The sequence below is a fragment of the Lithobates pipiens genome, unplaced genomic scaffold (genome assembly GCF_037356315.1).
Source record: "Lithobates pipiens isolate NorthernLeopardFrog02 unplaced genomic scaffold, aLitPip1_a1.2 Scaffold_23, whole genome shotgun sequence".
Taxonomy (NCBI): Eukaryota; Metazoa; Chordata; class Amphibia; order Anura; family Ranidae; genus Lithobates; species Lithobates pipiens.
In genome coordinates this window covers 193132889-193145759 of record NW_027507785.1, presented here as the reverse complement: position 1 = coordinate 193145759, position 12871 = coordinate 193132889, and the positions used below count along the sequence as shown (strand labels likewise).

The window sequence follows — 12871 nt, the reverse complement described above, 5'->3', positions numbered from 1 at the left end:
GACAGGGTCGTACTTAAGACCGACCCTAGTTTTCTCCCTAAAGTAGTGTCCAGATTTCATAGAACACAGGACATTGTCTTACCAATGTTTTTTTCTTCCTCAGAAACAGATCTTTGAGTTTATTAGATGTTAAGAGAAGTCTTTTACTTTTTTTTTAGAAGCCACTAAGGACTTCAGGAAGTCGGATTCTCTTTTTGTTAATTTTGCAGCGGGTCACAAAGGGTATAAGGCTTCCAAATCTTCCATCACCAGATGGATAAGATTGGCGATTGTGATGGCTTACAAGTTAGAGGGGAAGCAAGCACCCTTAGTAAAGGCACATTCTACCAGGGCAGTTTCTGTTTTGTGGGCAGAGAGGGCTGGCGCTTCTCCGGAGGACATCTGCAAGGCAGCAACATGGTCCAGCTACTCTGTTTGCAAGGCATTACCGTCTGGATTTATTGTCTGATAGAGAACAGACTTTTGGACGGAGCAGTGGTCCCGCCCTGACAAGGTAAGTTCCTTGCTTATCTCAGAGGCTGTCCTGGAAGATGAAAGGCGAAAACTGGAGTTAGACTTACCGGTAACTCTTTTTCTAAGAGTCTTCCAGGATAGCCTGGTTTCCCACCCAGTGTTGTTTTAGATTGACTGGTGTTGGAGATACCTACTGACGTTGTTGTTAGTGTGTTATGTTTTTCAGAGCCTTCCGGTGGTACTTGGGTTAAAGTGAAGAGGGCCTGGAGGACCATCTTTTTAATCTAATTGGGTAGACGTGGTTCCTGTCCCGGAGGGGGGAGCCCTATATCTCAGAGGCTGTCCTGGAAGACTCCTAGAAAAAGAGTTATCTGTAAAGCCGCGTACACACGGGCGGACTGTATGGCCAACTTAGTCCGTCAGACAATCCGACGGACAGTCCGTCCTACTTTCGAATGAACGGACTTGACCACACACGGATGCACAAACAGTTCGTCGAAAGTTTGCGCGATGACGTGTACAGCACGTACGACGGGACTAGAAATAGGAAGTTCAATACACAGCAATGCAACCTTTCGCCGTGTAAATCCTTTCTGAGCATGCGCCATACTTAGTCCGTCGAACTAGCCTACTCACGAGCGGATTGTCCGCTGAAACCAAAGTACGACGGACAATATTACGGAAATTCTGAAATACTTAGTCCGCCAGACTGCACGCTGAAAAAGTCCGCTGAAGCCCACACACGAGCGGACTGTACGCTGAAATGTGTTTCGACGGACTAAGTTGGCCAGACAGTCCACCCGTGTGTACGTGGCTTTAGTCTAACTCCGGTTTTTCTCATGTCACAGCTTTCTTTGGGTATCCAAAAAAACTAAACTAAACCGGTAAGCAATACATATCAGTTAAACCATAATATAAATAAAATACAGTGCATCTGGAAAGTATTCACAGCGCTTCACCTTTTCCACATTTTGTTGTTACAGCCTTATTCCAAAATGGATTAAATTCATTATTTTCCCCAAAATTCTACAAACAATACCCCATAATGACAACATGAAAGAAGCTTGTTTCAAATCTTTGCAAATCACATGTACGGAAGTATTCACAACGTAAAAAATCACATGTACGCAAGTATTCACAGCCTTTGCTCAATACTTTATTGAAGCACGTTTGACACCAATTACAGCCTCAAGTATTTTTGAGTATGATGTTACAAGCTTGGCACACCTATTTTTAAGCAGTTTCTCCCATTCTTTTCTGGACCACTCAAGCTCCATCAGGTTGGATGGGGAGCGTCATTACACAGCCATTTTCAGATCCCTCCAGAGATGTTCAATCAGGTTACATAGTTACATAGTTAGTAAGGTTGAATAAAGACACCAGTCCATCTAGTTCAACCTGAGTGAGTGTGGGTGCATGTCCACAATTATCCTTATTTATTCAAGGTACCCATATAGCACAGTTAATTTATGCAGCGCTCCACACATACATCACACAATCACATCAGTCCCCACCCCCAAGGAGCCCACAATCCAAGGTCCCCAACTCACATTCATATACTAGGGCCAATTTTGGACAGAAACCAATTATCCTACCAGCATGTCTTTGGAGTGTGGGAGGAAACCAGAGTACCCAGAGGAAACCCACGCAGGCACAGGGAGAACATGCAAACTCCAGGCAGGTAGTGTCGTGGTTGGAATTCGAACCACTGTTACTGCTAGGCGAGAGTGCTACCCACTACACCACCCTTACACACCATTATGCCACCCTTACCTTAAGTTCAAGTCTGGGCCACTCAAAAACATTCACATAGTTGTCCCATAGCCACTTCTTTGTTATCTTGTAGCTGTGTGCTTAGGGTCGTTGTCCTGTTGAAAGAAAAACTTTCACCCCCATCTGAGGTACAGATTGCTCTGGAGCAAATGTCTCTGTACATTGCTGCAGTCATCTTTCCTTTGATCATGACTAGTCTCCCAGATCCTGCTTCTGAAAAACATCCCTACAGCATGATGCTGCCACAATCATGCTTCACTGTATGGATGGTATTGGCCAGGTGATGAGTGTTGCCTGGTTTCCTCCAAACATGACGCTTGTCATTCAGGCCAAAGAGTTCAATCTTTGTTTCATCAGATTAGAAAATTTTGTTTCTCATGGTCAGGTGCTTTTTGGAAATCTCCAGATGGGCTGTCATGGGCCTTTTTACTGAGGAGTGGATTCTGTCTGGGCAGTCTAACATACAGCCCTGATTGGTGGGGTGCTGCAGAAATGGCTGTTCTTCTGAAAGGTTCTCCTCTCTCCACAGAGAAATGCTGGAGCTCTGTCAGTGTGACCATCGGGTGCTTGGTCACCTCCCTGACTAAGGCCCTTCTCCCCTGATCACTCAGTTTGGCCGGGTGGCCCGCTCTAGGAAGAGTTCTGGTGGTTCCAAACTTCTTTTTTCATTTATGGATTATGGAGGCCACTGTGCTCATTGGGACCTTCACTGCTGCAGGAATTTTTCTGTACCCTTCTGCAGATCTGTGCCTCGATACAATCCTGTCTTGGAGGTCTACAGACCTTTGACTTCATTGCTTGATTTGTGCTCTGACATGCACTGTTAACTGTGGGACCTTATATAGACAGGTGTGTGCCTTTCCAAATCATGTCCAATCCACTGAATTTACCACAGGTGGACTCCAATCAAGTTGTAGAAACATCTCAAGGATGATCAATGGAAACAGGATGCACCTTAGCACAATTTTAAGTGTCATGGCAAAGGCTGTGAATACTTATGTACATGTGAATTTTTCCTAATTTTTTTATTTTTTATAAATTTGCAAAGATTTCAAACAACCTTCTTTCACGTTGTCCTCTTGTGGTATTGTTTGTAGAATTTTGAGGAAAATCATTTATGTAATTCATTTTGGAATAAGGCTGTAACATAACAAAATGTAGAAAAAGTGAAGCGCTGTGAATACTTTCCGGATGCACTAAAAGTTCTTTGTAGAGATGTTTTAGCATGCTATAGAACAAGCCATAAGGTTATAGTTTTGGCTTTACAACAACTGTTGGGATGAATGTACAAGGACTGAAATTGTCACAACACCAGAGACATTTCGTCCCTACCAGAGTCATGGGAGCCTAGTGTATACTAATTTACCCAGGCCAAATTCATGAGAAATGAAAATAATTTGATGATTCCAGTAGCCATGCAGTTTAATGTTTTCATTTCTGCAGATCTTGATGAAGCCAGAGGGATATTTTATGTTCTTTATGGAGTGAGTGGGACACGAGTACAGCATACAAGCGTATGTAAAAATTACATGTTTTTCTTTACATGTTTTGAAATGTACGCTGTGGTTTTCATGACCACAGGCATATGACCAAGTACCGACACACACAGCTATTAATGTCTATGGGTGAATGTACACAGCAACTGGGCTTTCCAGGTGGAGTAAATCCACTTGAATTTATGTTGCTTGGGCTCAAGCATCCATGTACAAGAGACCTAAAAGCTAAAATGTAAATCTATATGTATTATGGTAGGGGGTGGGTGGTGCGCACATTTTTAGTTTTGAGGTACATTCATTTCTAGTTACGTGTCTGCTCTAGGATTGACTTACCCTTGCATTTAGGAGGCTCTGTCCATTTGCCCTTCCTACATATGATTTTATTAGATCCTTGTATTTCATATCCATCAACACATTTGTAAAATATAGAATCACCACTGTAGTAAATCTCTCTTTCTATAATAGCTGTTCCATTATCTGTTGGTGGAGGTTTTCCACATTGTATCTTTTCTTTGAGTTCTGGAAAAAAAAAAACGGAGAACAATACACAACCTTTTTTCTCGTATTCAGCTTTAAAAAATATAATTGATCTTAAGACTCACTGTCTGGCCTGGCCACGGTCAGAGAGTGTTTACTCCAGCATGTTATAAAAGGACTAAAGCCCCATACACACTATCAGTTTTTCTGCTGAGTTTTTCCTTCAGATTTACCAAAACCATATAATATGAAGTCAAACCTTAGGCGTTTCAATTTGTATGCAATCAGGCAGGCCCTTGCACTACATGGTTTTGGTAAACCTGAAGGAAAAACTCAGCAGAAAAACTGATAGTGTGTATGGGGCTTTAGTAGTATGCACTGCAGAGAAGTAAACTGTGCTTAGGACTAGTTAGGCTGTGCAGTAAATTTGTATTGGGTATGTTTTTTTTTAGGCTATCACAAGGAAAGTTTGTGTTGGTGGGAGACAGACTTATGCCGCGTACACACGACCGGACTTTGAGGGGCTAGGTCCAACGGTCTTTCCGACGGACTTTCGGCGGAGTTCCGACAGACTTTCCGAATGAACGGACTTGGCCACACACAATCACACCAAAGTCAGACGGATTCAAACGTGATGACGTACGACTGGACTAGAATAAGGAAGTTCATAGCCAGTAGCCAATAGCTGCCCTAGCGTCGGTTTTTGTCCATTGGACTAGCATACACACAAACGGATTTCTCGGTGCGGTGGAATTCCGGTTGAAAAATTTAAAACATGTTCTATTTCTAAAGTCCACTGGATTTTTGGCAAGCAAAGGTCCGATGGAGCCCACACAAGATTGAATTGTCTGATGGACTCGTCGGACCTTTGCTGTCAAAAAGTCCGGTCGTGTGTACACGGCATTACTTTTAGTTATTGACTTCTGTCTGTGAACACAAGATGAAGAAGAGGTAGGGGCTGATCTGTATTCGAAACAGAATTCCATCTAAGTTCATAATGTCTTTTAACGTAATCCCAGTGGTAGTTGATTACTCACCAATACAAGTAGGTGGAGTTGTCCACTGACCATACTCACAATGGATTTGCTCAGAGCCAATAAGCTTGTAATTGTCATCACATTCATAATGTACAATGTCTCCAGTGTGGTGTAAGGCTGAGTTGTTAAGCAGGATGCTATGGGCTGGTCTGGGTGGTGGTGGGCATCTGTTCCTTCTTTCTGTTGTAAGCAGACCATGTTCTCATTAAACATTATCAGTAACAGCATTCTCTGGTGGATTTACTAAAGAAATAGAGACTGTTCACTTTTCAATCATGTACCAGCAAAAAAAATTTTTTATTTCTTTTGCACTTAAAGGGGTTGTAAAGGAATTATTATTTTTTTTTTTTTTAACCACTTTCAGACCGGACCATTTTGCTGGTAAATGACCAGAGGTCTTTTTACAATTTGGCACTGCACTGCTTTAACTGGTAATTGCGCGGTCATGCAATGTTGTACCCAAACAAAATTTGCGTCCTTTTCTTCCCACAAATAGAGCTTTCTTTTGATGGTATTTGATTGCGTCTGCGATTTTTATTTTTTGCGATATAAACGTAAAAAGAGCGCAAATTTTGAAAAAAAATGATATTTTCTACTTTTTGTTATTAGAAAAATCCAATAAACTCAATTTTAGTCATACATTTAGGCCAAAATGTATTCAGCCACGTCTTTGGTAAAAAATAAGTAAATAATTGTATATTTATTGGTTTGCGCAAAAGTTGTCACATCTACAAACTAAGGTACGTTTTCTGGAATTTACGCAGCTTTTAGTTTACGACTGCCTATCTCATTTCTTGAGGTGCTAAAATGGCAGGGCAGTACAAACCCCCCCCAAATGACCCCATTTTGGAAAGTAGACCCCCTAAGGAAATTGATAAGTGGCATGTTGAGCCCATTGAATATTTTATTTTTTTGCCTCAAGCGATTGAATAATGACAAAAAAAAAATTATTTTTTTTTTTTACACAAAGTTGTCACTAAATGATATATTGCTCACACGTGCTATGGGCATATGTGAAATGACACCCCAAAATAAATTCTGCTGCTTCTCCTGAGTACGGGGATACCACATATGTGGGACTTTTTGGGAGCCTAGCCGCGTACGGGGCCCCGAAAACCAAGCACCGCCTTCAGGCTTTCTAAGGGCGTAAATTTTTGATTTCACTTCTCACTACCTATTACAGTTTTGAAGGCCATAAAATGCCAAGATGGCACAAAACCCCCACAAATGACCCCATTTTAGAAAGTAGACACCCCAAGCTATTTGCTGAGAGGCATGTTGAGTCCATGAAATATTTTATATTTTGCCACAAGTTGCGGGAAAATTACAAACTTTAATTTTTTTTTATTTTTTTTTCACAAAGTTGTCACTAAATGATATATTGCTCACACATGCTATGGGCATATGTGAAATGACACCCCAAAATAAATTCTGCTGCTTCTCCTGAGTACGGGGATACCACATGTGTGGGATTTTTTGGGAGCCTAGCCGTGTACGGGGCCCCGAAAACCAAGAACCGCCTTCAGGTTTTCTAAGGGCGTAAATATTTGACTTCACTCCTCACTACCTATTACAGTTTTGAAGGCCATAAAATGCCAAGATGGCACAAAACCCCCACAAATGACCCCATTTTAGAAAGTAGACACCCCAAGCTATTTGCTGAGAGGCATGTTGAGTCCATGGAATATTTTATATTTTGCCACAAGTTGCGGGAAAATTACAAACTTTTTTTTTTTTTTCACAAAGTTGTCACTAAATGATATATTGCTCACGCATGCCATGGGCATATGTGAAATGACACCCCAAAATAAATTCTGCTGCTTCTCCTGAGTACGGGGATACCACATATGTGGGACTTTTTGGGAGCCTAGCCGCGTACGGGGCCCCGAAAACCAAGCACCGCCTTCAGGCTTTCCTAGTATCCAGTTTTGAAGGCCATAAAATGCCAAGATGGCACAAACCCCCCCCAAATGACCCCATTTTGGAAAGTAGACACCCCTAAATTTAGGGGTACACTAGTGAGACTAGGTAATAAATGGCGGGTGCCCTGAAACTATAAAAAAATAACTAACCAACCAGCGTCACCTGTAACAGTTATATGGTGATCACTGGTGAAAGGGTTAACTAGGGGGCAATCAGGGGGCTTTATGCGGTAGTATATGGGGGTCCCTGGCGCTATAAAAAGCTGCGGCGAACCTAAATACCTACCTGCCTAACTAGCGTCACCTGTGACACTAATACAGCGATCAGAAAAACGATCGCTTATTAGGCTGGGTTCACACTGGAGCGATGCGGGAACGCCACGAATCCGCGGCGGGTTCCCGCATCGCATGCCTCCCGGCGGCAGTTCACACTGCCCTATGCGAACTGCTGGGAGTGTCAGTGAAATGTTAATGACACCCCCAGATCAGTTCGCATATCGCAGTGCGATCTGCAAACTCAGATCGCATGGTGTGAACACCCATGCGATCCGATTCTGCTGCGGACCAAAAAAAGGGTCCCGTGCGAGTTTGCGCCGGGTGCGACACGAATTCAGCCATACTATCTGTATGGCTGAACTCGAATCGCACAGAGATCGGATGTGATTTGCACTGCAGTGCGGTGCCAATCACATCCGTTCTCATAAACCGCTGCAATGTGAACCCAGCCTTAGTGACACTGGCGACGGGGGGTGATCACGGGGTTAAACCTTTATTGGGGGGGTTAGGGGGGTACATTAGAACTAAAGGGGGCTAACCCTAACTGCCCTAACAGTTATTACAGTCACAAATGACACCAATGCAAAAAAAAAAATGACATTGGTGTCACTGTGACTGGGGGGCAGGGGTAATTGGGGGGGGTGATCGGGGGGGGTGTGAGTGTGCCTGGCATGTTCTACTGTGAAGTGTCGTGTTGGTGCAACTCACCGATCCTCTCTCCTCGGTGTCGGAATGAAAAATACCGACACGGAGGAGAGATTACATCACTTCCTCTCCTGTGTTTACATTACAGGAGAGGAAGTGATGTCACGAAGGATTTCTATTCATCGGGAGCGATCGCGAGGGGGTGGCCATGAATGAATGGCCGCCCCCTCATCCCGGATCGCTCGCGAACGAATACCGACCGCCGCAGGCACCGATCGGGCCCCCGACCCGCGGGAAGGCAGGGACGTACAGGTACGCCCATATGCCTGCCCGTGCCATTCTGTCGACGTACATCGTCGCGCGGCGGTCGGGAAGTGGTTAAATAACAAACATGTTATACTTGCCACCACTGTGCAGTTCGTTTTGCACAGAGTGGCCCGAACCTGGTCTTCTGGGGTCCCTCGCCAGCTGTCTCAGCTCCCTCCTGCAAGGACTCCACAACTTCATGTGAGCTCCCTCGCATGATGTGGAGTGCTTGCGGGCGCACTACCGTGATACAGCCGGCGGCTATAGCCGCTCGCTGTATCACTCGGCCCCACCGCGTCACTGGATTTGATTGACAGCAGCGCAAGCCAATGGCTGCGGTGCTTTAAATCCATCCACAGTAACCAATCAGTGGCCAGGCTGATCGGCGAAGAGGATGTCAGGGACGAGCGCAGGACTTTCGAGGGGTCAGGCAAGTATAACGGGGGGGCTGGGGGGGCCAGTATTGTCAGATGTTTTGTTTACCTTAATGCATAGAATGCATTAAGGTGAAAAAACTTTTACCTTTACAACCCCTTTAATTGGGTATTAAATTTGAACTCCTATTTACTTTATGTACTGTTCAAAGTTAATTGCCCCTACCAGTGGCATATCGTGGGGGGTGCAGGGGGTGCCATGGCCCTGGGCGCGACATTTAGGGGGGTGCCAGTATGCGTCACTACTGGCTGCCTCCTCCTAATTTCAAGTTCATGTGTCCCCCATGATCTGGCTGCCATGTTAAGTGTCCATCACCCTGTGATTGGGCGTATGAGGATCATGTGAGGTGTAGGGCTGGCCTGTCTGTGATCGCTCCTGAAGTCCCTCCTCCGCAAATGACTCCCCATAAGCCCCAATCACAATGTGCTGGCCGGACATTTTACATGGAAGCTAGAGCGCGGGGGAGAGAAGTAAAAATCTGGGCCACCACTGTCTTCTCCTCCTCCGGACCGATGCAGGCCAGGACAAGAAGGTGAATGAGACTCCCTTGTGAGACGTGAGAGTCTTGTTACTGGCCCCGGGGAGGGGGGACTGTAGGCAGGTCAGTGTAGTGTAGTATAGTGGTCAGTGTAGTGGACAGTGTAGTTCTCAGTCTAGTGGTCAGTATAGTGTAGTGGACTGTATAGTGATCAATTTAGTGGACAGTAAAGTGTAGTGGTCAGTATAGTGTACTAGACTGTATAGTGGACAGTGTAGTGTAGTGGACTGTATAGTGGACAGTGTAGTGTAGTGGACAGTATCGTGGTCAGTGTAGTGGAGTGGACTGTATAGTGGACAGTATAATGGACAGTATAGTATAGTGGTCAGTGTAGTGGACAATGTAGTGGACAGTATAGTATAGTGGTCAGTGTAGCGGACAGTATAGTGGTCAGTATAATGGACAGTGTAGTGTAGTGGACAGTATAGTATAGTGGACAGTATAGTGGTCAGTATACTGGACAGCATAGTAAAGGGGTCAGTATAGTGGTCAGTGTAGTGGACAGTATAGTGGTCAGTATAATGGACAGTGTAGTGTAGTGGACAGTATAGTGGTCAGTGTAGTGGACAGTATAGTATAGTGGTCAGTGTAGTGGACAGTATAGTATAGCGGTCAGTGTAGTGGACAGTATAATGGACAGCATAGTATAGGGGTCAGTATAATGGACAGTATAGTATAGTGGTCAGTGTAGTGGACAGTATAGTATAGTGGTCAGTATAATGGACAGTGTAGTGTAGTGGACAGTGTAGTGGTTAGTCTGAGGGTTTTCTGAGAGGCCCAAGGGATAATCTGATCATTTTAAAAACAATTAATTTTAGGACATCATTCTCTTCTGAGCTTTACCCTCTGTCTTATATATATATATATATATATATATATATCTATACACACATACATACATACTGAAGTATGCAGCCTGAAATCAGGAGCAGAGATTTCCAGGTTTACACCATATAGTGGGAGTCTGAAGAACTCCAGTTTGCAATATGCAAGGATGGGGATACTCTGCTGTCAAAAGAGCACGTTATGAGCATACCTTAGGTTCTAAACAGAGCATAATAACATAAAACATGATAAATATGCCCATAGAAAGGGATACATTTTAAAGTGATTCTAAAAGCTAAAGTAGAACTATAGGCAAATTTTCTTTTCAATTTTGGACAGAGCAAGGGAGGCTTATAATCCCAATCAGATTTTTTTTTTTCACCATCTGTGTCCTATTGCAGAGATTTACCTTCACTTCCGGTCCCATTGCCAAACAGGGAGTAAAAGGAAATCTCTGTAATTTAAGGGAATTCCTTGGGGACCCCCAGGTCAGCAGAACTGATGTCCCTATTGGATGATTCCCCCTCTATTACTTTTCCAGGCACAACTCCAAATTTTTAGTTTTTTATTACTTTCACTTTCAATGATAATGGTAAACAGGACAAACAGAGAGGGTGAATCTCTTTAATGGGGCCACAGACAGCAATAGCACCTGACAGGTGTTCAAATCCCTCTCTACTCTATCCAAAACAAAAAAAAAGTTTTGCCTTTAGTTATACTTTAATGCATTAAGGTAAAAAAATCTTATGGGTGCAGCTCCCCCCTCAGCCCTCCTTTATACTTACCTGAGCACCATCTCGATCCAACAATGTGTGTGAGAGCAGCAGGTCTCCCGGGTCCCTTTCTCCTCATTGGCTCACACATCAGCGGGAGCCATTGGCTCTTGTTGCTGTCAATCACAGTGTGACTCGGCCCCTCCCCCCCATTGGCTCAATGAGGAGAGGGAGGGGCCGAGCCACACTTTAAGTCTGAATGGACACACATCTTGGAAGTGAGTCTGCTCGAGTGGTCCCATAACAAGAGAAGCAAGGAGGGAGGAGCCAGGATCACCACCGGGGGGCCCGAAAAAAGAAAAAGACGATTCGGATTTTTTTAAAATAATCTTTCCTTTAGAATCACTTTAAGGATTCTGATGGGGAGATAGACACAATAAACTTCTGGGTGTTTCAATCTGTTGTTGACCCAAATAGGTCTGTCTTAAATCAAATATACTAATGAGTGACAGTTTTTCTTTGTGTTTAATTCTTTTAGTGAGAGTATGTCACACTCTTCTGGTCAATGACCACCCTACACTTATCATAGAATTTGTATTGACTTGCATCAAACAACCCCAGTATTACAGAAAAAGGTTGCCAGCAAATCCTGTAAATGCGATTCCCCTTTCTAAATTTTTCAGCTTTAACGTTTTCCTTATGCTACATGTTCGGGCCAATGGCTGATGATGGTTCTTTAAGGTGGTTCTAAAGTTAAAAGATTTTTACCTTAATGCATTCTCTGCATTAAGGTAAAAAAAAACTTTCACCATTTATATGCCATCCCATCCCTAAACAGTTACCTATCTTTGTCACGATCCCGTGCTGTTCCGGCTGCAGCTCTTCTCTCTACACTTCCTACTCTCACAGGAGACTCTGAGAGCAGCGAGAGCCATAGGCTATTGCTGCTGTCAAATAAATCCTGTGAAGAGGAAGCAGGGGATGTATCTATGCACACAGCTTGCTGAGGGGGCACCCAGAGAAGAAGAAGAGTGGGCAGTACTGACAGGGAACTCCAAAGAGGAGGTAAGGTACCGCTTTGTGCAATACCATTGCACACAGCAGGTATTAAAAAAAGGCTTTATATTCACTGTAAAGCTGAACTCCTCCCTTGCAGTTAGGATGCTCCCGCAAAGCAAGGGTTAACTGCTTATTTGTTTCTAGGGGACCAGGTAATGCAATTTACTTACCTTATCCTCTGCTCCCATAGACACCTCTGTGTTGCAATACCAATCCCTACAGCCTCTTCTCTCCTGTACTCTGGTGGTGGTCAGATGCCTTTGTCATCAAGACTGATGCAGGGACCATAGCTTTGCCTTGGATGTGAGGATGCCGAGGAACGGTCCAGGGTCGAAGTCGAGGATCATGTAAGTAAAAGTGCATTTACTGCCTCCTAGACAGTTGCAGCTGGTGCTCAATATTTGGGGGGTGGGTGAAAAAAAAACCTGGCCCCTAGGGCGTTTCATTTTTCCAAAGATGTGATTTTCATATGACTTTGCTTATGCCCTGAGTCTCAGTGATATAAAAGATATATATGGCAAAATTTCAAGAAGATTGGATAATATTTAGGGGTTGCACACATTGATTGCTTTTATCAAAGCAAAGTCTGTGGGCTTCACTTGATAAGAAGCCATATACAACAATGCAGGATGAAGAAAGTCCCGTTCAAGGCTTTCTAGAAGAACAACAATTGAAAATGGTTAACTACATCCAAAATGTCCTAAAAGATGGAAGTCATCCAAAAGAAGACTACAAAGAGTTATTACAACTCTCACTCCTGTACCTATGAGGTTGGTCTAAAAACAACTTCAGTTTCAGGATCCCAGAGGCACTGCATCAAGCAAGGTGGATGGCAAAGGCAATATATGAACTTAAAGCGGAGGTCCACCCTAAAATGGACCTCCGCTCATCGGAATCCCCCCCCCCTCCGGCGCCA

The 12871-nt window shown here is 43.9% G+C and overlaps 1 protein-coding gene across 2 annotated transcripts in view; it reads right to left on the bottom strand.

The window, feature by feature from the left end:
* F13B (coagulation factor XIII B chain) overlaps positions 1-12871 on the bottom strand; it is a 125067-nt gene that overhangs the window by 28511 nt on the left and 83685 nt on the right. For both annotated transcript variants that reach the window (XM_077452705.1, XM_077452706.1), the window contains exons 6-7: positions 5237-5416; positions 4056-4241 (exon numbers count right to left, since the gene is read on the bottom strand). In XM_077452705.1, coding sequence (XP_077308831.1) covers positions 4056-4241; positions 5237-5416 — 366 coding nt within the window. The remainder of the gene's footprint in view (positions 1-4055; positions 4242-5236; positions 5417-12871) is intronic.